The sequence below is a fragment of the Haliotis cracherodii genome, unplaced genomic scaffold, assembly GCF_022045235.1.
Source record: "Haliotis cracherodii isolate W230 unplaced genomic scaffold, xgHalCrac1.p SCAF_9, whole genome shotgun sequence".
NCBI lineage: Eukaryota > Metazoa > Mollusca > Gastropoda > Lepetellida > Haliotidae > Haliotis > Haliotis cracherodii.
This window is the reverse complement of record NW_027266343.1, coordinates 17,532,421-17,557,459: the sequence shown is the minus strand read 5'-3', so window position 1 is coordinate 17,557,459 and position 25,039 is coordinate 17,532,421. Positions and strand designations below refer to the sequence as shown.

Here is a 25,039-nt window from a genome sequence, read left to right as displayed (position 1 = left end):
GAGTATTCATAAAGAGCAGTTAATAACATTGTTTATTGAACAGCCTGTTTATTTTGTTGGAAAGGTGTTTCTTGAGTGATATATCACAAACTCCATTTGGGCCATATTTAACTTCAGTGGTGGTGGGTGTAGAGAGGGTCGAAACAAAACATTACAAACACAATATGTAAACCATTATTAATTTTACTTTAACAACCAAATGAACATGTTATCATGATAACATTTTTTTTCAAATGTAGTATAAATGAATGGGTCATACCAGAGACCATATATGGGTATATTGTCTCTGCTTATACAAAAATATTTAATATTAAGATGTAAAAGAAGGTTTAATATGTGACAGTGAAGGCTTCAAGCAAGTCTAATAAGTTATTTGAATCAGATTTGATGATCATGTACGTATTTAGGAATAAATATGAGTACTATTTTTAGCAATGTACTTCTTTTGAGTATTTTAGCCCTTTTAGATCTTGGCCTGAGAAGTAATGCTTACTTTATAGGGGCTAATATTATTGGTGAATACTTATCAGATAATATATTTATTGATTTTGTAAAGAAAATGTACAATTAGTTCTTATATGACATAGTTTTCAGTGACAGGAAGTCACTCAGGGCGTTTTTCTGCTATGATAGATCAATTTACATCAATAAAGTAATGCATAAAGTTGGGCCTCCTTTAATTTGCATAAAATAACATTATCGAATTATTTTTAATATCCTAATAATTAGAATAATATGTTCAGAGATTTCCCAAATAAATATACCTAAACATTACACATTGCTATTTGTATGCTATTGTATGTAAAATAAACACTCTGTGACGTAAATGGATAAGAAAGAGGCATTTCAGTGCTGAGCATAGATAGAAAATGTGTGATATATTGAAGAGGCAGCCTTTATTCGTGCGGTTTGGGGTCTGGTATTGGGTATTATATAAAAATGAAGAAAACACAAGTGCAATACGGCTTCATTTAAAGCCAGTTTAATTTCATATTGGATTGAAAGGTGAAATTCTGGCTGCTATGCAAACATCACGCGCCATTTTCTCCGCTTTCGGGCGACTCGGGGGTATCCGTAACAGGGTAAGCCAATCAACAATCGCGTACTTTCCCGCCGTAACTGGCCGAAGTTCTGGCGGAAGAGTGTTGGATCGTGCTTTGAAAATCAAACTATGCAGCTAGTAATGATTTGGTAATGGAACGAAATGTCTGTTATGCATGTATTTACATCTATAGTCTTATACTTAGCTAGTATGATGTATTGTTAATGTCGATTTATGCACGGCGCTATTGTTTGGTGTGTGGTGACCTAACCTTGCCGCGTGTTGTCGACACAAAATGGCTTCCTCGTACAGAAACACATTCCGTAAGGGGGTCATCGGGGGAGATCAGAGTCGTTTTTGTCTGGATGCTTATGTCATGATGGTTAAACTGTGCATCTTATGTTTACCCAGTGTTTAACATTTATAGCCACCGTTATAAACATGTTATAAATAACATTTTTTGAATGTTTTGTGACAAATTTTCCTTTCCAATCCATGAAATTTACAAACGCTGGCGTGAAATTAGCATGCAAGTGACAATGTTCTGAAATAGGACTTTTTCATTTTGTCGCCTGGTTTGGCCACATAAAGTACTTCTCCAATTTGTGTGTAATATAACATTTCTAACAGCTTATTCATAAGAAATGTGATGCATATACAAAGCTATCAATTCCAATTTGATTACATTTTGCAGAATTCTGTCTTCACAATAGGCTATTCTCTGGTATTTTCACAAGGATAATAATATTTAAAATGTTTTAGTAGTGTGTTGGCGTTTAGATAGAATGTAAACACTTAATCAGAAGAAACTATTGAAACTGGTGTGTCGAGTTTGAAGTGAATCTTTCAAATCTGTTCAAAATTATTTCAAGCAAATATTCAGTGCTAAAGTTTGAGTGCTTCCCCAAACGGGATATTGATGCATGTTTTATTTAATTGGCGGAATAACAAACAGACGTCAGCAATAGAAAGTATTATTCATGCTACAGATTTGTAATTTTTCAACATTTTCAAATTCTAGTCAGTATTATCATTTAAATTGTGTTCTGATGCGTACACAAAATAATATCTAAAGTGAAGGGTAATTTGATTGCATGATATTATTTCTGAGTGTGTGATACAAGTATTATTTGTATATTTAGCCTGTTCATTAGGAATAATGTTTTCTTTTTTGAAGTCTCTGGTATTTTTATTTTTAACAAAAAACTCTTTGTAAACAAAACTTTCCATATTAGCCTTATGATGCACAAACTCTTTGTTTTACTGTACACCTGCTCTTTCACTTCCAACAAATATTGAATCTGTAAAATTTTGTCAATGCGTTAGATGCACCAGTTTAAGTTTTGTCGTAAATGGCTTGTTAATAATTTTTTTGGTTGGTATTTTTCCTCAGAGAAACATATCTTTAGTAACGAAGAAAAATAGTTTCTTTATGTTAAAATACCTGAATCCCTTACCGTGTTTACATGCTGACATTGTTTTCATAACTTTTTTTGGTTAAATATTTGAAAATAATCCAAGACTGTGATTTTCCAAAGATGTTCATGTAATGTTTTTTTTTTTTTGTTTTTTTGTTGAACGCTGCATTCAGTGATATTCCAGCTATGTGAAGGCAGTCTGTAAATAATCGAGTCTGTACCAGACAACCCATTGATTGACAATGTTGGTTTACTTGTGAATAGTTAGGTTTTAAATCGTGAAAGTACTTTTAATAATGAAATTTCAAAATATTTTACTGAACTTGGAAAATTCAACTGAAAGAATTCTCCATAACCACAGTAGCAATCTTTGGATTCTTTTATGCAATATCATCCTCCTCTGTATCAATACATATTGTTATTCTTTGAAATAATACAATACTTTGATAAAATTTCATTTGACATGGTGTAAACTTCAGAATGAAGCTTAACTATTTGTGCACTTAACAGAATGCATGTGATTTTGGAAGGAAAGTCTTTAATTTAAACTTCTTACAACCTTTGAAATACTTGTTTTAGAGCCAAAAGAGTAAATGTTATTTCACTAGTCTTCAGAGTTTGAAGCTAGTCATTCTTGAGCAAGACAACGATGTTAACATCCTCTGTCAGTTTTATTCAGTTCCAATTTGTAGCAAAATGAATTTTTGAGAAATGGTTACACATAATGGCCCTCTAATGCTAGTAGGCAGTGAGTGAGGATTACCATCGCTGAATTGTTACAATAAATTGTTCTTGGGCTAGCTGACTAGCATGAATTTTGGAGGCTGTAATATAGCAAAGCTTGAAACTTCTCAATTTCAGTTGTCTTTGATTATTGCAGGTTTTGTGATAAATTAACTGATTGAGATCAGGACCAGTGACTTGAGTTCGCAAGAACTACTTTTGTAGTACGAGACTAGTAAACTTCATGATGTCTAGTAGTTTTCCCTAATAGTGAAGGTGGCTAAGGGAATGCCTCTGAATGGTCATCATGAAGACATAAGAAACAAGGGAATGTTAAAATATTCTCCTGTAATGTTTTCTTTAAAATACAAGACAAGTGTTTCTGCTCCACACAAGTTGATCTACTGTAGTGTCGTGGCATAGGCCCTTCTTTGATCGATAGCAAAACCACCTTATGCTGACTAAGAAAAGTAGTGTCCATTTCAGTGGTAGAAACTAAAACATTTTCGTCAACTAGTCCTTATAATGATAACAGCCAGCAAAACCCTTAAAATGACAAATTTCTTCTAGGCCTTATGATACCTAAACAACTGGGCAGATTGGCAAGGACTATGGAACTAGTCCCAATTTCTTATGCTGCATTTAATGTGATTAAAGTGTCCAAGTATTTTGTATTTGTAACAAATTTTCAACTAACAATCTCCGAAAATATGAAAAACTAAGCGATAAAATTATGAACTGAGTTTTTGAATCACATGTATTGTACTATAGACAATATCGTTGGACTTTGGTGTCCCAACCAGCGGATTGTAACAAAATACTACTTATAATTTTGGAAAGTTAACAGCTATGACATCGTTCTTCATTGTGTGAGGTACAAGACAATGCCTGTATAGGTAGTAGCTGTTTTCATGATAGAAAAGTAGTATTCTTAGTTTAAAGTCAAGATCGAGAAACAGTTTTGAGCTTGATAGAATACAAACAAAATTTGAGTGTGCCGTTCTCTTTGCATTAAGACTGTTGAAATGTTGATTGTCTTAGACTCTTTTTGTTCAAGACTACATGCAGCTAATTCTGGAAATTACTTTCAGATGTGCTGTTGAGGTTGGAAGTCCCTATCTCCTATCACAATGTCAGTTGAGGCAAAGACGCCATCTGTTGTCAATGGCATCACTCCTCAAGCTGGGGCTGGTGCAGGGTTTCATCACCATCTCCCTCAAATCCCAACTGTCAACAAGAATCCCAAAATAGCCCAAAGCAAGGCCAGCGTCAAGAACCCAGTGAATGCCCCTGAGAAGGAAGATCCCCAAACTGTCAATATTGTCCAAGTGTCCGAAGAGGCCAAACAGGACAAATCGGAATCAGCAGCAAAACCTCAAGACAAACCTGCTGATACTCCGGCTGAAGCTGCTGAAAAGCCTGATGAAAAGCCTAAAGAAGTTATTCGACAACCTCCAAAGAAATCACGTCAGTCTTACGAGCTGGCTGCCCAAGAAACGGCAGTTGCAAGTCGTGAGAAGAGACAAATCAAGAAGAAAGTCCCTAAAGATGAGCTGTTTGCCAGCGAAAAGCCTCAAAAAACTCCTAAAGCTGAGACTGCAGTAACACCTAAAGCACAGGCGCCATCGGAAGATGCATCAGGATGTCCTTCAAAGTATCTCGTTGGAGACCTGTTGTGGGCCAAGGTCAGCGGTCATCCCTTCTGGCCCTGTATGGTTTCATATGACCCCTTCATAAGCATCTTTACAAGAGTCCGAGGTAACAGTTGAGTGAATTTTGAATTTGATTTTGTACTTCTGTAAATGTTTTTGGATGCATTTTAGTGGCGACTTTTATTATGGTCCAGACGAGTTGAGTGTAATTGAATGGGTTATCAAATAACTTATTACAACCTGAGCTTACTAGAAAGAAATGTATCTCGTTTGACCCGGGCTTCGGACATGTTGCTAAAATCACGCTTTAGTCTACTAGCCTAAGTCTACTGGAAACATTGAGTAGCTTTTAATGTTAATATATACTCCGGCTTCAGACCCGTTTCTAAGTCTTGACTGGCACTGTAGGACCTATAACAACTTATTTGAAGCCAAAGTCAAATGTTCTGTGCAGTCGGTGCATTTCATCACTGAGCTCTAATTCCGAAGTCAAGAGAAAGGGCTGCATGGCTTGTAAAGTCAATTAATAGCATCTATAGATCTTGATTGATAATAGAAGATGTAAGTGGAGGCCAAAGACTAGACAGTGGTCATCTGTAGATTTTTTTGGCACAGATTGGTACCTATTTGACACAACGTGCCTCAAGACACAGCATGACTGAGACCAAAAGAAGACTCTGAATCTTTGTCAGTTTATGTTCATTTAGGAGTAATTACAGCATAACAATATTTTCTGATGTTGATGGATTAGTGTTTATGGTATGTGGCCCATGGTGGTTCCTTTGCATACATATGAAATGATCCTCAATTTTCTTGCAGTTACTGTCAAACAGAAAGCATTGCGATCATATCATGTGCAATTTTTTGGTGATGAAGCAGAGAGAGGCTGGATCAATGAGTCATCTGCCATTCCCTTTGAAGGGAAAGAACGTTTTTTCAAACGTGCTGAAAATTTAATTGAAAATGCTCCCAAAACCATGAAAGGCAAGTTCATGCAGATGTACAAAGTTAATACAACACGTCGCCCTGCGTGGGAAGTTGGTGTGGCTGCAGCGGAAGAGGCATACAATCTGGAAAGAAATGAACGCAAGCAGCAGTTCACCTTCGTGTATGAAATCCCAGCCAGCAAACTACCCAAAACATCTAAGACACCTGACTCAAAAAAAGATGAGAAAGCCCTGAAACAGAAGCGAGGTCGGAAGCGAAAACAGCCGGAAGAGGATGAAGAACTCCCAGAACAGGCTAGTCCCACGTCAAAGAAGCGAAAAGTTTCTGATGTCGAAACGACCAAGAGCCCAACTGTACCACATAAAGTGACCAAGTACGAGGGTTCGTTTGAAAGCTTCTGTCACAAGCACCGAGATGGCGTGCTTGACGATCATCCTGATTACGATGATGAGCAAGTGGTGGAGTATCTCCATCAGCAGTGGAATATGATGACAAAGGAGCAGAAGGCGAGATACACATCTAAATACACGGGGGCCGACACCGAAGAAAAACCCACACCAGGTTGGTGGATGGATATATTCATGATTAGTGCGGAACACTGAAGTCAGTGAAATACAGTGGTCGTGTTACAATTAAACCCCATTCCCAAATAAGATTGCAAGGGCTAATGAAATGTTGATATTAACCACAGGAAACTAGTATTTTGCCAAAATCACTTTTTATGCCAATCTTCATGTTATTTTAATAAATCCCCAGTGCATGATCAAACTTAACAATGGTCTGGGCATGATAATGTGAACATGTCAATCAGTGCCAATATGCAGACCATTTGATAATTAAATTATTACCACAATATATGCAATGATACTTAGCAATACAGAGAATGTCCAATAGTTAAGAATAACATAGTGCTTCCGGCTTGTTCATGTTATTCTGCATTCTATGTTGGATGTTATAATTAGATAGAAGTTGGATGCCATGCAGCGGGGAAAGTTAACCTGGAACATGCAGGAACATATTACATGAAAAATCAAGCCATAAAACACAAGATTGGGCCAAAGCAAATTTCTATCCATGCTATGTAGAATATGTGGGAGAAAACAGTACTTGAAAAACAGTGTTATTAAAATATAATAGAATCTGTTAATACTGTTACCAAGTCTATTATATTCCTACAGTGGTTCTAATAAAAAATAAAAAATACTGTTCTTGATTAACAGAATTCGGAAGACTTGACTATTCCTTTAGACTTGCATAATCTAGTCCATTGTTATTCTTCAGTGAAGAAACTTTCAAGACATGCCATTTGCCTAACTGTAGCAAAATGTCTGTTTCAGGCAACAGTGCGAAGAGATCTCCACGAGTAAGTAGACCCTCGGTCAAGAAGCTAGAAGCGGAAGAGGGCAATAAACTCTTTTGTGAGATAGTGGCTAAGAAACAGAAAAAGAGTGTAAGTGCAGGTTCACAGTGTATTTCAGGGGATAAGATTGGTTGCTTTGAAGGTAGGGGTCAACTTGACATCGTCTGATATGACACTTTATTGGAAATTCAAGGAATAGGCATGTTTGATGGAAACTTTGCTTTGTCAGTTGTGATAACCTTTTCAAGACATTTTTATCTAACCAATTGCTGCAAGTTTCTAATCAAGAATTATTTATTGTAGTGGTTTGATAAATCTTTGAAGAAATTCTCTCTTTTTGGAAACTATTTTTGTTATTATACAAGTTAGGGTAGAATTGATAGTACAAACCAATCATACGTAGACCTATCAAGATTACTTTGATAACTAGCTACAAATTGATTAAAATTAACTAACAATTTAAACAAATGTGCAAACCCATATTCGTTATCCTAGTTTAATATAATTATTTATCATTTGCAGTTACGTTTTTGAATCTCAATATTGGAATGGTCACAATCTTATGTATTCACTTGAGAATTGTTACAAAAAGACACTGCAACAGTCTATCTATGATGTAATCTGCCTGTTCTAATTCACAGGTATTCTCATCCTTGTCAAACAATGGAACATAAAACCCAGTATTGCACTGTAGATATCATTTGATATTATGAAAAACGTTAATCGGACACAAAAGAGTTTAAGCAAGATGAGTGACCTGTTCAAGAGTTTTCAAACCATGATGTCCCTGAATCCACTGTCCGTCTCTTGTGAATTACCAGTTAACACCATGAAAAGTCACAATTATGAAAACTGGTTGCAAAGATCGGATTAGTCATATTAACAAGTTCCCTATTAAGTTGGCTGGCTTTGAGGTACATATTGTGAAACCTTTATTATGCAAATTAAGGAGATGATTTTTTAGATAGATTTTGTTAGGTAATGTCAGTAATAATGAATCTTTGTCAGCTGTTTAGGTTGCTAGTGTCCAGAATTAACTAGATTGATGGACACAGATAGCTTTTGAATTGCCAACAATCAGCCAACAGTGTATACCAAACACTTTCAGTCCTCAAGTCCAAATTTGTTTCTTGGCATTATTTTCAGTAGATTATAATATTTACATATGGACTTTTAATAGTCAAGCTTACTGGACTGAACACATTGTTATTAGACTCATCTTGGATCAGTGTCGGAAGCTTAGGCTGCATCTATTTTGTCAACGATGATTATCAAGTGTATTATATCTCCCTTCTATGATTATAAATACCCAGGACCATTCTTCACCAAAGCTTTGTTGCGTATGTGACATCATCTCTCCAACTTATCACAGAATTTCTCTTGCCCCTGAGCTTGAAATCAACAACCAAAGATACGTGTTTCAATTTTGGCCACATACAATCAAACCCTTGATACATTTTATCTGATCAGAAGACTAGTTATTAATAATTGTTAAGCTAAAAATAATGTTTTGTTTTTTTTTGGTTTAATTTGTGAAGAAAAATCCAAATGGAATCAGCCGTTCCCAGTTGTATTGGAGACGGTTCTCCATATGACAAATCAGTATTCATAGTTTTATGGGTACTTATGATCATGAAAGAAAAAGGTTAATTGATTTGATGGCTTATGTAATTCGAACCGGACTCAATACAAAGCTATGTTGGAGAATGGGTCCAGTATATTTATCCTAATAGAATGGAGATAAATCGCACAGGCAAGCCGAGGAGGCTGTTAGGCACACTGGTCATGTTGCTCGTTAGTTGTAATGCCATCACTACTCCTACAGTAATCATTACATCTGTCTGTATGAAAGTACAATTCATTGGTTGTTTGTAAAGCTGATCTTATCCCTCTGAATTATATGTTGTACTCGCGTTGCCTCATTCTGATCTTCTAGCCAGCTATTGCCACTTCAGCATTTCAAAATTGTTTCGATACAGTAATTTCTGATACCCGAAATGAAATTCTGCACCTCTGTTAACTCTTTATGCATGTATGCCCTGTTTTCCTCCAATCGATTCTTACACGCTCCTTAGATCCACTCTCGGGACATGGCAGCTGCAGGCTCGTCTGTCTGTAGCTGCTTGTCCATCAACTTTACAGGTTGTGTCATCGGGAGTGCTTGAGTCATTGGTGTGTTAGAGAAATACACCTCAGTCAGCTACCCTGAGAGTTGCATGGTCTGTGACCTTCACCCTGCTTGCGGGCATGTGTGGGGGTCATCGTCATGACCACCCCGTTGCTTCTCCCCAATAGCTGGCTGGGACAGAATGAGCCATGGCCATATGGGTGTATATTGGCAGTCTGTATTGCTATGCTTGCAGTTACTAATAATTGAGGTATAGTGTAGATGCGTTTAAGGAGACGCAAGAGGTGAGAGCAAGAATATCACAAACTTTTCTATTTGAAAAATATCTGTAAAATATTTGTAAATTGGTTTGTCTTAATTAATGTAATTTCATCTGTATATAAATACCTAAGTGGATAAAAGGTTGCTTAGCATTGTCATTTGTTGTATTAATTAATATAATTCTCTTCAGAAATATGAAAATTGATTGCGGACTTCATACCTCTTTTCTTGCCAATTGCTTTACTAATGGTAACTATTTGAGTGCTTGCATATGATCGATTAAACCACATTTTCTGGCTTTGTCTTTGGTCCTCCTTAGCACTCTTTGCATGATAAGTTTTTGAACGGAAGATTTTGCTGACAGCCTCGAGAGAGGAAAGGTGAAAGGAGTAGTGGCCGACCAGTGAGGGAGACGAGGCGAGTTATCAAGATGGAGTTGGAGGAGGCTGAGGCAGAGGCTGAACCTGAGGTCAAGGCCGCACCTGCGTCAGAGGTCATAGCTGCAGCGCCCGAGGAGGAGAAGAAGGAAGAATCTGGGGTTTGTATGAATTTTGATATATCTGTATTTGTTTCATGTATTTCTAGATATTTAATTAACAGATGAAATATTAAGGGTATGGACCCCCTGGTAACATGGTTTTGCAGGATTTCTCATTCTTTAAAGCTGTTGTGAAACTAAGACATTCTGTCACCATCAAATGATTGTAGAATTCCAGCTAGGTTGTGAAGAATTAAGTAAAATATATGTTTCCATATTATACTTGTCTCTGACATGCCTCTTGCATGACTTGAAGCTTTAATTGTACCTCTGAATTTACTCCAAAGGCTAAAAATAATTCTTGCTGCTCAGATTGCCTTTCACGATTTTGCTCTACTTCGTACATAAAATGTAAATTTGAGCCCAATGTTAACACCTGATGTATAAATAGTCTTGCATAAACCGTTATTACTCTTGTCACAAAGTTTTTGCTGCAGTTGCTTCTGGTTTCTGCAAAGGTCATTAAAATCTGAAAGTTTCGAAAGATTTTTCCAAGCTCTTTCCTGATGATGTCTCCAATACACTGCCGTGTCTTGTGTGCAAACTTTCTTACACCCTAACAATTACACAATTTCCACACATTAAACCCCCACATGAAATTCAGACTTACGGTGAATGGTCACACAGAAAGGGATTCTCCTAAAGTATTGTAATACTTAATGCACTAAACTTTGACACCAATGATTTGATTTCTTTCTCCAAACAAATTTGATGTGAAGAAATATCCATCAGCCTCTGTAAAAGAGTTGACATTCACATGAAGAATCGGTGAGATAGCCTAGTGGTTTTTGCTAATTTCCTGGTTTGTCCCAAGAACTTTGATCCTGTAATTGGTACTATTGCTTTGGGAGTTATACCTGGAGTCCTGTGGCAAGGGATTGCTACGCCATTTGGATTCTGGGTTTGAATATTGGTCTCTAGCATCTTAAGCTTGTCCTTCAAGGCATCTAAATGGGTCTGGTGTCCTGGCTCCTGTGACTCTGTTGATTGTGTGCTCTTGTACCCCAACACTGTTGGATGCTCCTCGTGATATTAGCACAGGTCTGTCTGGTCCAGACTTGATTATTTCAAGTTTGTGATCATGCAGCTGGGATATTGCGTTAAACAACATACAAACAAGCTTGGGATTGCTGCAATACTGCCAGATGCTATGTAACACTTCAGATTCTTTTTGTTTAGTGAAAGTCATTTCTGTTGGTCTAAAATTCATGGTGTCCTGCTACTCACTCCTCTTATTCGCTTTACACTGTAGAGTGTTATATAATAAAAGAAGGTTATATTTATTTTCAGACTTGATGTAGAAGGTAGATCAACTACCAACTGAGAGCGTATTACAAGAAAATGCATATAACAACATGAATCAATTCATCAAGAAAATACATATAGATCTAATCGCACATTAAATGAGTCTAGCTAGTACTGGCTGCACATATATATATATATATGTTCTTTGTTGAGAACAAATAATATTATCTTTTATGCATAATAAAAACCAAACAATGAACATGTCAGTCAGTGTTTGTTATTTGTGCATATTGGAAACGCACAGTGATCACACTGCTGGAACTCACATTGGAATAACGAGAAGTAGGAGGAAGAACAAGACTAGACCGAGTAATGGATGAGGGAGTGGAGACACAATTTAGTCATCTTTCAAGGCAGTTTGAATAGAAACATGCCAATATGAACCACTTTTGTTCAAATACATCTCTGACATGAATAAGACCGAACAATAAATATGTGATGCGATGGTAGAGGAGCATGCACCAAAGATGATGCTAAGGAGAGAGATGAAGTACCCTATACTTACACACACACATGATTACATTCAGTTGTGACACAGTATTAACATTTGCTGGTATTTCTAGGAATATCTTGTTCAACATACAGATTCAATTTCTTTATCAAACTACACATCAGGGTAGCTCTGTGTATGTTGTTGACAACTTAAAAGCATGTGAATAAATGTGACCACAGTCCCTCAAAAAAGAGAACTGAAGCTGGACGTTTCTCTTTTTCGTTTGTAGCCACCACCACCACCAGTTGAACCAGTGAAGTCACGGAGAGGTCACAAGACCGAAGTGGTCAGTAATGGTAGCGAGGAGGTGGCTGTCAAGATGGAAGTGGAAGCCCCTGCTCCTGCAGCTATTCCTGTGCCCGAGGGAAAGAGGAAGAGGGCCTCTCGAGTAAAGGTGGAATGTCAAGGACACAGCTCCGACTCAGGGTCAGATACACAGGTATGGTTCATGAATGTAATCCTGGTATTGGCAGCATCATTCTTGAAAAAAAGGTTGAGCTGTGCTGACTGACTGGTTGACTTGTTGTGCAGAGTTGTGCCCCTTGGTTGTGAGGATCCATTGGTAGTGAGTTCAAATCCCACATCATCTCTGATCTTTCGCATTTTACCGAGGCAAGGGAGTTAACTGAATTTAAAAGTCCAGTTTCCAACCTTGACAATCTTGGCTGGAATTATGGAGTTACACTTTGAGTAAAATTTCATGCGCCAGGCAGAAAAGTTATCACCCACAGCCATTTAGTAATGATAGATCACTGAGAGGAGTCTATGCACACACGATAACCCCAGTAACCTTCTTGTTAGGCTGACATCACATGGCATTGCTTTGCCGGTGGATCGATCTTCCACAAATAACGTCCTTGAAATTGTGACGTGGTGGTAAATTTTGTGGTGCAGGGCCCCGTTCCAAAAGGCGATTGTAGACAAATGACAGTCCCAAGACTATGGAGGTATAGCTTTTGGAACCGACTCCTGGATTCTTAAAGTAGGCCGTTTTATGGTATTAAATTAATGTGTCAACTTTTGATGTGTTTGAAGTATGATCCTGTTAAACTCCCTAGGATTATGCTTCGGATCACGTAGTCGTCTGTCTATGCACACATGACAGTGAAATTTTAAAAACAGTTATAAGCGGCTCTCTTTAGCTCGTCAGATACCAGAAGTATTCACTCATTTGACTAAATTGGTATTACCTGGGAGCTTCATGAAGACATTTATGAACATAAATTATGAGGTGAGAGTGTAGAATGTCATTGAAGCATGCATTGATGGACAGATTGAACACTGGCCGATACCTGCAGAGTCGTTATTGATCTAAAGATCAGGGTTGTGTGAACTGAGACTTTGTTTCCTCCATGAACAGTTGTGTGGATAAATAATGTGAATTTTCTTTTAAACTGATTCTTCGTATATATTTTATTTTCCTGCTAAAAAATATTACTGCTGAGTGCCAGTATTTTTTATGGGTTTAAGTAGCATGAACATTTTCACAGTGACAACTGATGATGAACCATTTCAGGTTGACATAAAGCCCATAAAGACGCTGAAGATGCCAAAAGATGTGGATCCAGACTTGGACTTGGAAATCTTCAAGCTAAATGCCAGTGACAACACAAAGCGTGAACCCATCTGTCTTATCTGTGAGGACGTGGGCAATCTCGTGGAATGTACGGGTCCCTGTCAGGGCCACTTCCATGTCGACTGTCTAGGCCTCGGACACGAACCAGCAGGAGATTTCAAGTGTGATGAGTGCCAGTCAGGTATGTACACGCCTTACGACAACGACTAGGGACTAAGACTACTGTTAATTCTGAATTAGATTTTCACTTCCGGTAACATATTGATCTTGTTGAAGTCGTCCATTCTGCTGTGTAATTATAAAAATCTTGCGTAACCTTGGTGGTATGGATACATCTGCGATCATCTAAGACAATATATGTTGTATCAGGATCACTCGACATGTTTTAATTTGACATTGTAAAAGAATTATAACAAATTCAAAATTGATAGAAAAAAGCTGTTCGATTGAACTGAGGTTAGCTTGTGCTATGTCACGTCACTCTCATTGATTGGAAAAAGTGTGCAGCCTTTTGCCTTGAAGCGGGGTATAAGGAATTTATTCTCCCTCTCAGAAGTCCACATGCATTTTATCAAGAACATGGGAACAGATCAGTTCTTAACATTCTGACACGGAGGTATGATATGGTATATATGGTCCCAGACACTGATCATGAGGCATTCTAGGCCAGTTTGTGTGTTGTGAATATGTGTGCAGAGTTATCTCCCTTCCAGAATCTAACAGCCTGTTCCAATTTATGCTTGTAAAGTTTGGTAAATGAAAACAGACCCTTTATTTCATTAGCATATGAATCTCATTGTAAGTAGCTCATAGTGTTCTCTACTCCTACACAAAAATCTGAGGACACCCTGTTACAGGTCACATCAGAGCGACCTGCACAAACTTTGACTGACCAATGAAGTGATTAACAGGAAGTGGACATTAGCCAATTGGAAAGCAGCTTTCTCAAGCTTTATTGCACTAGATTCAAAATGGCACCTTCCATTGCAGAAGTCGCTTCCCTTTCTAATATTTATCCCATTGAATTGGTTGAACAATCCTTAACTGTAGTTCGGAATGCCTACTGTTGCATGATCAGTGAACAAAGATAGACTTTCACTTTGGCAGTCTTATAAGAGAACCTGTTTGGTCAGATGAAAGGTTGTTCTGACATGACCTGTAATGGGATGTCCTCAGATCTTTGTCTTGCGGTAGCAGGTGGGGGCGGTCGGGTAGCCTAGTGGTTAAAGCGTTTGCTCGTCACGCCGAAGACCCGAGTTTGATTCCCGACATGGGTACAATGTGTGAAGCCCATTTCTGGTGTTCCCCGCCATGATATTGCTGGAATATTGCTAAAAGCGGCGTAAAACATACTCACTCACTCACTCTTGCGGTAGCAAGCTCTAAGATCTGATTTTGTTGAGATTGATGAACAAACTGAAGAACAAACAAGTTGGTTTGTTTTAAGGGGGAAAATGATTTAGCACTAGTATCAACGTTAATTTTTGCTCATCAGGGTTTGACCGTGAACCTGATATATTTATCTGCATGTTTCCAGGCACCCATGTGTGTTTCTCCTGTAAGAAGTCAGATGGAGAAGTGCGGCGCTGCTCCGTGTCACAGTGCGGCCGCTTCTACCACGAGGAGTGTGTTGTCAAGTACCCCCAGTCCCATGTCGAGGGCAAGAAGTTCACCTGTCCCCTGCATGCATGTGCCACGTGTGTGTCAGAAAACAACAAGAACCCAAAGGCAGCCAAAGGTTGGTGTGAAATAATCAGGACACCTCTAAGGATTCCAGGTTAGAATACCAGAAATCTTTGTGACAGTCCAATAATGAGAGGATTGACAACTATTAATGCTCCATTGGTTTAACCTTTTGCTTTGGTGCATCTACTGTTTGAGGCAGTGATTTTTATATCAATTATGTCAACCAATTATTTGATGTACCTTTTCAGGTCGTTTATATCGCTGTGTCCGCTGCCCTACGGCGTACCATGTGGGAGACTTCTGTATCGCTGCGGGGAGCAAGAACTTAGCAGGACTTAACATAGTGTGTAGCAACCATTTCCAACCCAAGAAATCTCAGGCTCATCATAGCCATGTCAATGTCAGCTGGTGTTTTATATGTAGCCAGGGTAAGTCCTCTAAGTCTCTTCATTTATGAAAACAGGAAAACAATTTAGGTTAATGTTAATGGAAAATGTCAGAAAAGAATATTTCTTCTTCTTCTGAATTACACTATATTGTACTTAAGGCCACATTTTCATGTTTCACAGATTTATTCCAGCTTTACCACATACAGTCGGTTAAAATAAAAATAATAAAAGCTGTCAATCATTTATTTATTTATTTATTTGAAATTCATTCTGCCATGGAGTTGAAACTGCAGGTGGCCTCTTGAATCACCGATAGTGATGTAGACATGGAATTTATAAATAACATTTTAAATTGTATGAGAGTGTCTATATTACTAGCGGGAGACATAATAATAAAAAACAAATTGGGTTTAATGTTTCCTTTCCAGCTGTTTTTCAATAGGGGTGGTTGGCCCAGAAATGAAAAATAAAAAATGTGTGGCCTATATTAAGATTTACTTTGAACATGTGATCTATGTGTGAATTGATTGCAGGTGGCACGCTGTTGTGTTGCGAGAGCTGCCCAGCAGCGTTCCATGCCCAGTGTCTGAAGATTGACTTCCCACAAGGAAGCTGGTACTGCCACACCTGTCGGAGTGGGAAGAAACCTCTCTATGGCGACATCATTTGGGTCAAGCTAGGAAACTACAGGTAAAGAAATCCAGAAAGCTTTAGACCAGATTTGTAAGCTTGATTCTTAGCAGGGTCTAAAAATAGGAAAGGACTGCTATCTGACATATCATCAATTCAGTCACCTCCACAATGAGTTCAATCTGTATATTTGTAACAGAAACTCGTATGGCAAGTATTAGGCAGTCATCAGTATGGTCAATGTTTCAAATTTAAAAGGATCCTTGAGGTTTGCTGTGATACTACAGTGTTCCCTCGCTATTGCGCTCTTCAATACAGCACTAACAATATAGCGGCAAAGCACGGCTCCCAAAGTTTACTAACATAGACTCAAGTTTCCCAATGACATGATGTTTTCCCCCATCTCAGAAACATTAGCAGCTGCGATCACGCAACTCCGGAAATACCAGTCAACAAATACGAACTGAATCTGGGAATGCATTAAGTCTTAACTGCTGGTGTTGTGAACCTCTTGTCTTTAATGCATGGTTTCAAACAGTGCTGTTCTTCAAACCATATGAACAAGTAGTTTTCAACCACTCTGAATTAAGCGACTGGCAACTGTAGCAACTTGTGTACGCATACATGGATGATGCCCTTGCCAGGAAGTGTAAAATAATTGTTAATTGTTACAGATGGTGGCCTGGGGAGATATGTCATCCACGCAATGTACCCACAAACATCCAGGAGAAGCCACACGATGTTGGGGAGTTCCCCGTCAAGTTCCTGGGATCTAGAGATTATTTCTGGCTCTACCAGGGCAGGTAAGATATGAAGGTTAACTGATTAGAGGCCTACTTCATTTGCCTTTTAACTTCCATTTTTTCCCCAAAATAGGCGTCGATCAATAATATTATCACCCGCCACAAAGTGGGGTAGTTCATGTGTTTGTCCAGTTCTCAGAGGTTTTCTCAAAAATTATTTAAGTGACAGAAATGAAATTTACACACTGATGTTACTGGTCATGATCACAAATGAGTTTGAAAATTGTTAATGTAAATTCATTTTGATAGAGTTATGGCCCTTGCTCCGTATCTTTCAACTTCATGCTTTGTGAAATGGGAGCCAAGTTTTCTCAGAAACTACTGAAGCTGCATGAATGAAAGTTTGCATGCTTATCTAAGAGATACTTGTCAAGGCTGAGTTTGAAAATTGGTCCCGTCAATTATTCTTTACAGAGTTATAACCCTTGTTCCGTGCTTTTCAACTTAGTGCATACTGCATGAAAGGGGGACAAGTTTTATCAGAAACTACTGAAGTTACATGAATGAAAGTTTGCATGTTTTTCTAAGAGATACTTGTCAAAACTGAGTTCGAGAATTAGTCCCGTCATTTATTTTTTTCAGAATTATTGCCTTTGCTACATGCTTTTCAACTTAGTGCATACTGTGCAAAATGGAGACAAGTTAACTCAAAAACTACTGAAACTTCAATGAAAGTGTGACTGCTTATCTATTTTTTCCAGAGAAGGGGCATTTTGTGTGTATTAATTTCCCATTTAATCCTTTCTCTTCATGATGACATAAAAGGGCTCAAGTGCCTATCTCTTCTTCAGGCATTATAGGTCTCTCTTTTATAGTTCATATTCACTACTATATGAGCAAACAGAATTCTTATGTGCCTCAAATTTTCTTGTTATGTGATGAAGTGGCTTTCCTTTGAAATCTTTTTAATTAAGGTGTCACTTTCACATTTCAGAGTGTTCTTGTTCCAAGAAGGAGATAAAGGAAGCAGGGACTCTACAACAAAGGGCATTGCTAAGATCTTCTCTAAAGGTAGATTTCTTTGTCATATCTGTAGGGTCAAAGCTCTTGAGATTTCATTACTGTACAGTATCTTGAAGCTGTCAGGTAGTGGTGTTTGAAATCAAGTCTCATCTTCAACTTTTCATGGCCAACTATTGACTGAAATTACTGCTGATGAGGCAAATATTTTCACCATGATTATGTTTTACTTTAAACGATTGACCTGAATGACTGATAAGCTAGTATATATGAACTGTCCATAATCTTTCCACAACTTTTCCTGTTTTCCCTATTCATTGATTACTGTTGTACCCCTTTGGGGATTCTGGGGTAGAAGGGGTACCCAGCAACCAATGCTGGCCGTAGGAGGCGACAAAATGGTTTGGATGGTCAGGGTCATTGCGTTTCATTGTACACAGTGATGATGACAGTGTGGATCATTTTCGATCACCGGATTTTCTGGTATTGTTTACAGGATACTGTTGTGTACCTGAGTTTTTGAGTGTGGAATTATTACAATGAATAAAGAAGATTACTGGTGTAACAGGCCCTGTGTGATCACTTTTAGTTTTCCCTCCCTTTGATTTTCTAAAAACATGATCGTCTTTGGAACATATTTCATCGCATGACTTACATTCCATGCTGGACTTTTTTCACAGCGTGATTGTTGATGTTCTGAAGCTTATTTTACAAATGCCATGTTCAGGTGTGAAGGAAGCAACTGAGGCCTTCAAGATCTGGAGACAAGCCAAGGAGAACAGGGAGCAGATGGAACAAGAGAGAAACGACAAGAAGCCAGCTCCGTTCAAATTTGTCAAGGTATGATTGCCACACTTGACTTAACCTGTCACAGAAGAATGTTGCATGTTAAGTTTTATTCAATTGTCTACAGTCTTGTTATCTCAGATGCTGAGATGCTGAGAGGCACAGGTAGCCCAGTCATTTTAAGCCACACAATTCCCTGTGCAGAGAATGTTTCTTAGGTGTGCCTGAAACCTAAGATGGTTGGTTCAATATCCAGATTCTCCCTGATTGTTTCTTGGTTTGTCAGCACCATACCCATGCTTGGGTTTCACCAAAGTGGTAGAAGCCTGGTTTGCTTCATTGGGGCTTTTTATCCACATCAAGATGACATTCTATGATCTGACAGAAATACTGTTTAAAGTGATATAAAATCACTATTCGCCCAAATGAAACGGTTCCCAACAGTAGTGTATGCCTGCACGTGGAATCATAAACTGACACATGATCCAATTTCCATTATAATCAGTCTCGTTGTCTCTATCAAGTAAGCGTCTTGTGTTCGTAACACTGTGTTGCAGGTTTTGTTGGCCTGAAGACCTTATATATTGCACCTGAGTTTATTATTGATAAACTGGCTGAAGACATTAGTTATTATAAATATTTCTTATTTTCATTGAATATCTATTGCCAATGACCTCATGGGGATTCATTGGTAGAATGGATAGGAGATTTGGTGGTAACACTGTGTTACCTGGCTGTTGATGAGTCATACGTCAAAATTGATCGTTACTGTCTAGAGACATTTTGAGTCAACATAAATTTGTTTCTTCCAGGCAAATGTTCCTATTGGAAACGTGATAGTCCATAAAGCAGAGTTGGCGAACATCCCGAGATGTGAATGCACACCGGACATGCCCAACCCCTGTACTCCTGAGGCCAACTGCCTAAACACAATACTCATGTACGAGTGCCACCCCACGACCTGTCCAGCGGGGGACAAGTGCCAAAACCAACGCTTTCAAAAAAGGCAGTATCCAGAGTCAACAAGCTTCAAGACCAGCAGCCGAGGATGGGGACTCAAGACACTACAAGATGTCAAAAAGGTTTGGGATTGAGCTTGTTCGTATTGAAGTTGATAGTCACAGTCACAGTCACATAGAGCTCATGGAGGATTCAGAGGTAAAATTAGTTCCCATGTTGGACGAAGATGTGACTTAATGAATCGTCAGACTTGATGGATCTTTGCTCATAACATCTGTCACTGGATTGTCTGCTTCATACCTACTGTCATATAACAGGAATATGGCTGAGTGCAGTGTAGAACAACTAAAACACGCTCCGTATATCTGTGTTTCATATCTTCTCCAGGCACACTCTTTATATATGGACTAGACTAGACTTCTTGTCTACCTTACAATCATAGTTTCATCAAGATTCTATCTGTAATTTTTCCAGGGTCAGTTTGTTAATGAGTACGTCGGGGATCTGATCGATGAAGAGGAATGCAAGAGAAGAATAAAACAAGCTCATGAAGACAACATCTCCAACTTTTATATGTTAACTCTTGATAAAAATAGGTATGTATCACTCAGTGGTCCTGAAAAGGGTTCATTGACCACTGCTTACCTTGTTAGCTAGCAGTGTTTCTTCTCACCTTGTAGGGGTGGTTGGGTAGCCTAGTGGTGAAAGTAGTCACTCGAAGGCTTGGGTTTGATTCCCACATAGATATTCCTGGAATATTGCTGAAAGCGTTGTAAAACCATACTCACTCACACTAAACCCTGTCAACTTCAGAAGAGGTCAATTGTGATCAAGCTCCCAACATGCTTCAGAATCTTGAGCATTGATATTTGGCCAAATCCTCTTACAATCTAAAAACTTCAAGGCCATAAGAATAATGTTTTCATTATTATTATTTTAAAAGATGTGAGAAAATGCAGCTTTCTAATGCTTTGTTTCAGAATAATTGATGCATGTCCGAAGGGTAACTTGTCTCGCTTCATGAATCACTCATGTTCGCCTAACTGTGAGACACAGAAGTGGACAGTGAACGGTGACATCAGGGTTGGACTGTTTGCTCTGAAGGATGTCCCAGCAGGTGAGTCTATGCAACACATGTGGGCTTGTTTCTGGGACAAAACCATTTTGAATCTACCTGCCTGAACTTGTGTTCAATCTACCTGCCTGAACTTGTGTTCAATCTACCTGCCTGAACTTGTGTTCAATATACCTGCCTGAAATTGTGTTCAATCTACCTGCCTGAACTTCTGCATCATTTTCAATGGATTTTGATGTTTATATTATGGCATTCACTACCTGAGCTGAAAGATGGTAGGAATTATCCCTTGACTCTTGCTTTGGACTGGTGGCTGATGGAGTCACTAAGTTGCAGACTGATGGCTATAAATGCAGATCCTTTTGAGAATTCTGTGTAAGAACTGGTCACCAGTATCCTCTCTGTCATCAGTGATGACAACACTGAGGATCAGGTGATAAGAACATGTGACTGAGGTTGTTTATGTCATCATACATCATGTATTCAACAACTGATTTGCAGAACCAAGACATACAAATATCCTCACTTTCAAAGTAAGAATGCCAATCAGATGAGAACCGTTCTTTTTCAATTTCTAGACCACCTTGAATCAGAAATGACCATTGCAAAAAAACAAAACAGAACACAAACGTTTCTTTGAAAGTAAACCCTTCAACCAATGACATGACACTAAGATGATACATAATGTATATTTAGCTACAAATATAGCTTGGGGCTGTTTTTTGTGTGTTTTTTTTGGGTTTTTTTTTTAGACAGAGAAATCAGTAGTGCTTCTCCTCTGTACTAATTAGCTGATCAGAAAGTGAAAGATTTGTTAGATCTCGGCGGATCGAGACATCAAAATTTGAGTATGAGAGATTGGATGAGAGAATTAAGTATCATAGTCTCAAACAGTATCAAGTATAATGAGTTTGAGGTTTCACAGTAATTTCAGCAAGTAATTATTTTCAACCCGAAAGTCTGATCAGGAATAGGAAATAGTTGTATTTTGTTTCTGGATGATTGCTGTCAATGAAACTTAGATATGCTGGTTTTAAGTGTCCAAGAGGAATTTGTCCATTCTTTGGTAACACTGATTGGTAGATATTTACTAGGGCTGCAGAGAATACACTGAGGCGAATACGATTCGTATCACGAATACGAATATACTGCACTTATCCAGGTACTAGTATCTGCTCAAATGCCACAATGACCAGTGACCACATTCCTGTCAAATTAAATATTGAAAGAGTGTTGTCTTTGAAGAAATCTATGCATATTATGTTCTTATGGATGTTTTTAGCTAATGGGTAGTAAATGATTGCATATTCATAAATATTTGATTCTAGTAGCCACGAATAACGAATGAAATTCATGAATGGTTACGGTTTGATTCACCGAATATACGAGTGAATCATAACGGCCCTAATATTTACACCGTCACATGTCCATTCTTTCAGGATCTGAGCTGACATTCAACTACAACCTGGACTGCCTGGGTAATGACAAGAAGACCTGTGGCTGTGGAGCTGCCAACTGCAGCGGCTTCCTGGGAGTCCGACCAAAGGTAAATTACCAGACCTCACGTTGCAGCCATTGAGTATTTGCTCCATCGTTATCATACACGTTGGGTATTGCTTTTGGGGGGGGGCATTGTGCTTAAATACTGTTTCAGGCGCTTTCTACTATGTCTATTGCATACTGCTCAAACAAACATGTCTAATTAACAATTAAAAAAAATGTGGCAACTTTTTAAAGCATTTTTAACTGTAGTAGTTCATGTAATGCCTGTGAATAAAGATCTGTAAAGAAATACAGGACTACAAGTTGAATTTGGGTGAATACGCAGAGTTTTATACTATGGGGTTTTTGAAAAATAAAATTTGTATGCAAGCATCCAAAAATTAATTGAGTAATTGTGATTACATTACAGATACGCTACAAAAATATAACTTGTGCGTATCATCAATATATTGTGAAGTAACCCTGCGTATTCGATTAGCAAATCAGCAACTTAATTATTTTGAAATTATAAACGGGCATTCCGTCAACCTTGCCAAACTCCACGATGACAGTTACATCATGATCATTTGCCATCACACTTTCTTGTAGAAGTTTCTTGGTATTTTTGAGTCCTATAAAGCTCTCGAACCCTCACGACACCAGTTTGCAGGGACTAGATGAATAGTGTTTTTAAATGTTTAACTTAGAAACCCACATGTGTAAAAACTAGTGGGTTACAGAAATTTAAATACCCAGATAGAATTACTCATACCCAATGATTTTAAAATGCATGGGTAAAATACCCACAACACCAAAAGCTTATCTGGAGCTCTGTACTTTGTGTATTTTATGAAAATATGCACCTTTCCTGCTGCTGTCAGAGTCCTAGGGGAAACAGGCAAAACATATGGCGAAAATTGTAGGGATTTTGATATTGAGAGAAGCGATTCCATACAGTTCGAGTTGTATTGTCAGGTGGTAAAAACCTGGTCCGCAAGTTCAGAGAGTGACACCTGACATGGTTTGGACAGGAATTGTTGGACTAGTTGTGTATCTGAGTTATTTCATGCTCTGCTAAGATCTTTCTAGATCTGCTCAGGGGCGGATATTGAGCCACAAGTCTACTGCATATGTGGGTAAAAATATTTCTGTTTTTGAATTTAAATATTTCATGTTATTGTAGTAAGAACTAATGTTATGAACAGTACTCCGAATATTTTTTCCAATTTTAATGGCGGGGGCAATTTCTTTGGAATCCTAGATAGGTCCCTGTACTGATAGTCAGAGATAGAAAAGCATTTTTTCGAAAGATAATTTGCGATACAGAACTACTTCCTTTGGCCATACCAGGATCTGCTGATGATAGATTATTATGATAGATAGTGATTCTCGGTCTGTCATCACTATTCCTATGCTTGTAGGTTTAACCAAAATGGTCTGCATCACTTTTGATATGCCTTCCACAAGGCGCAGGCGTATGATGACTAATGGGATTGGGTGGTCAGGCTCGCTGTCTTGGTTGAATCATGCTAGCTTATCCAATTGCATAGATGGATGCTCATGATGTCAACCACTGGATTGTCAGGTCCAGACACAAATATTTACATGCCACTGTCATTTAGCCAGAATATTGATGAGTGCGGCGTTGAACAGCGAAACAAACAAGCATAAAAACTGACTGCCTTACAGCTAAGTCTAATCCGGACACCTTATTTTAGACTGCAGCAGCGGTAGCGAACGAGAAGAGGTCAAAGGAGCAGCAGAAGAAGAAACGCAAGAGGAAGAAAATGGAAGTGAAGAAGGAACACGAGGATGAATGTTTTAGGTGCGGAGAAGGAGGCGAACTTGTCATGTGCGATAAACCCAACTGTCCGAAGTCCTATCATCTACAGTGTCTCAACCTAGCCAAACCACCACATGGTAAGATAAAGCTGGGTCGCAGGTGGCTTGGGTGGTTGTGAGGTTGGTGATGAAGATTTCCCCTTTTTCTGACTAATCAGCATGTCAGAGTTTGTAGATAGTTCAAATAGCATGATGTTAACTATCTTTTTGAAAAAGGGAATTAATGGTTATTCTTACCTGGATTTTGGAGAACATTTTGAAATGTGGCCCTTTATTGGTCATGCACAATATATTTTGATAAGAATTTTACAGAAGCACAATAAATACAAGTTCTAAAGGTATTGAATTTGGATACCTTTGCTTGAGAAATTGTTTTATTTAAAAACAACTTGAAAAGGGGTTACAATTTTGTAAGAAGATTCAAATTTGGTGGTTATATTTCAGTGTGCACTATTGAAAAAAGGTAGTAAATCGGAAATTATGTATAGAAGGAGGCCTTCAAAGAGTGAATTGCACTCTACTTGACACTGGGCATTTGAAGGATTTCAAACACAGGGACATTGTCACTGAAATGAAAATTACAATTGATCACGTTTGAGCCACTTAAGACCAAGTTTTTGCTGATATTCAATACAATCAACTCTTGATAAAACTAGCTCCATGGTTCCATGTACTGAAGTGGATGACGTATTGATTATTGCCTTGGTATGTTTGGTTTAGTTTTATCAAGAGTTGACTGTATGAAAGCAGAATTGTAGATAATACAGGCAGCCAGAAAATCACAGCAAACACTTTAATATGCTTAACTCAATGCTTAAGTAAACTAAGGCCTATTAGCATTATTTTATATTCATTAGAATGTGATGTATTTATTACATGATCATGGTATCTAGCAATTCCAAAGTATTTAATAATTTTGACTACCTATATATTAACTGTTTAAATAACTACAATTCTGAAAAGTATACACTTATACCCAATA

At 38.1% G+C, this 25,039-nt stretch overlaps 1 protein-coding gene and 1 non-coding gene across 5 annotated transcripts in view; both read left to right on the top strand.

The window, feature by feature from the left end:
- The first annotated feature begins 1,113 nt into the window (after window positions 1–1,113).
- Window positions 1,114–25,039, top strand: part of LOC139453156 (histone-lysine N-methyltransferase NSD2-like) — a 29,879-nt gene continuing 5,953 nt past the window's right edge. Inside the window, exons 1-18 of one of the 4 annotated variants that reach the window (XM_071234786.1) lie at window positions 1,114–1,191; window positions 4,275–4,941; window positions 5,655–6,344; window positions 7,121–7,146; window positions 9,897–10,070; window positions 12,098–12,307; window positions 13,385–13,625; window positions 14,982–15,182; window positions 15,379–15,558; window positions 16,053–16,209; window positions 16,824–16,952; window positions 17,887–17,963; window positions 18,640–18,752; window positions 19,511–19,780; window positions 20,133–20,254; window positions 20,639–20,775; window positions 22,173–22,279; window positions 23,934–24,135. In XM_071234786.1, the coding sequence (XP_071090887.1) occupies window positions 4,314–4,941; window positions 5,655–6,344; window positions 7,121–7,146; window positions 9,897–10,070; window positions 12,098–12,307; window positions 13,385–13,625; window positions 14,982–15,182; window positions 15,379–15,558; window positions 16,053–16,209; window positions 16,824–16,952; window positions 17,887–17,963; window positions 18,640–18,752; window positions 19,511–19,780; window positions 20,133–20,254; window positions 20,639–20,775; window positions 22,173–22,279; window positions 23,934–24,135 (3,664 nt within the window). In that variant the 5' untranslated portion in view covers window positions 1,114–1,191; window positions 4,275–4,313. Of the gene's footprint in view, window positions 1,207–4,274; window positions 4,948–5,654; window positions 6,345–7,120; window positions 7,234–9,896; window positions 10,071–12,097; window positions 12,308–13,384; window positions 13,626–14,981; window positions 15,183–15,378; window positions 15,559–16,052; window positions 16,210–16,823; window positions 16,953–17,886; window positions 17,964–18,639; window positions 18,753–19,510; window positions 19,781–20,132; window positions 20,255–20,638; window positions 20,776–22,172; window positions 22,280–23,933; window positions 24,136–25,039 lie in introns of all 4 variants that reach the window. The other 3 variants (XM_071234785.1, XM_071234783.1, XM_071234784.1) reach the window with 3 other exon arrangements.
- Window positions 9,205–9,358, top strand: LOC139453433 (small nucleolar RNA SNORA53). Its single transcript, XR_011652421.1, has one exon. It is a non-coding gene; the product is annotated as a small nucleolar RNA SNORA53 (small nucleolar RNA).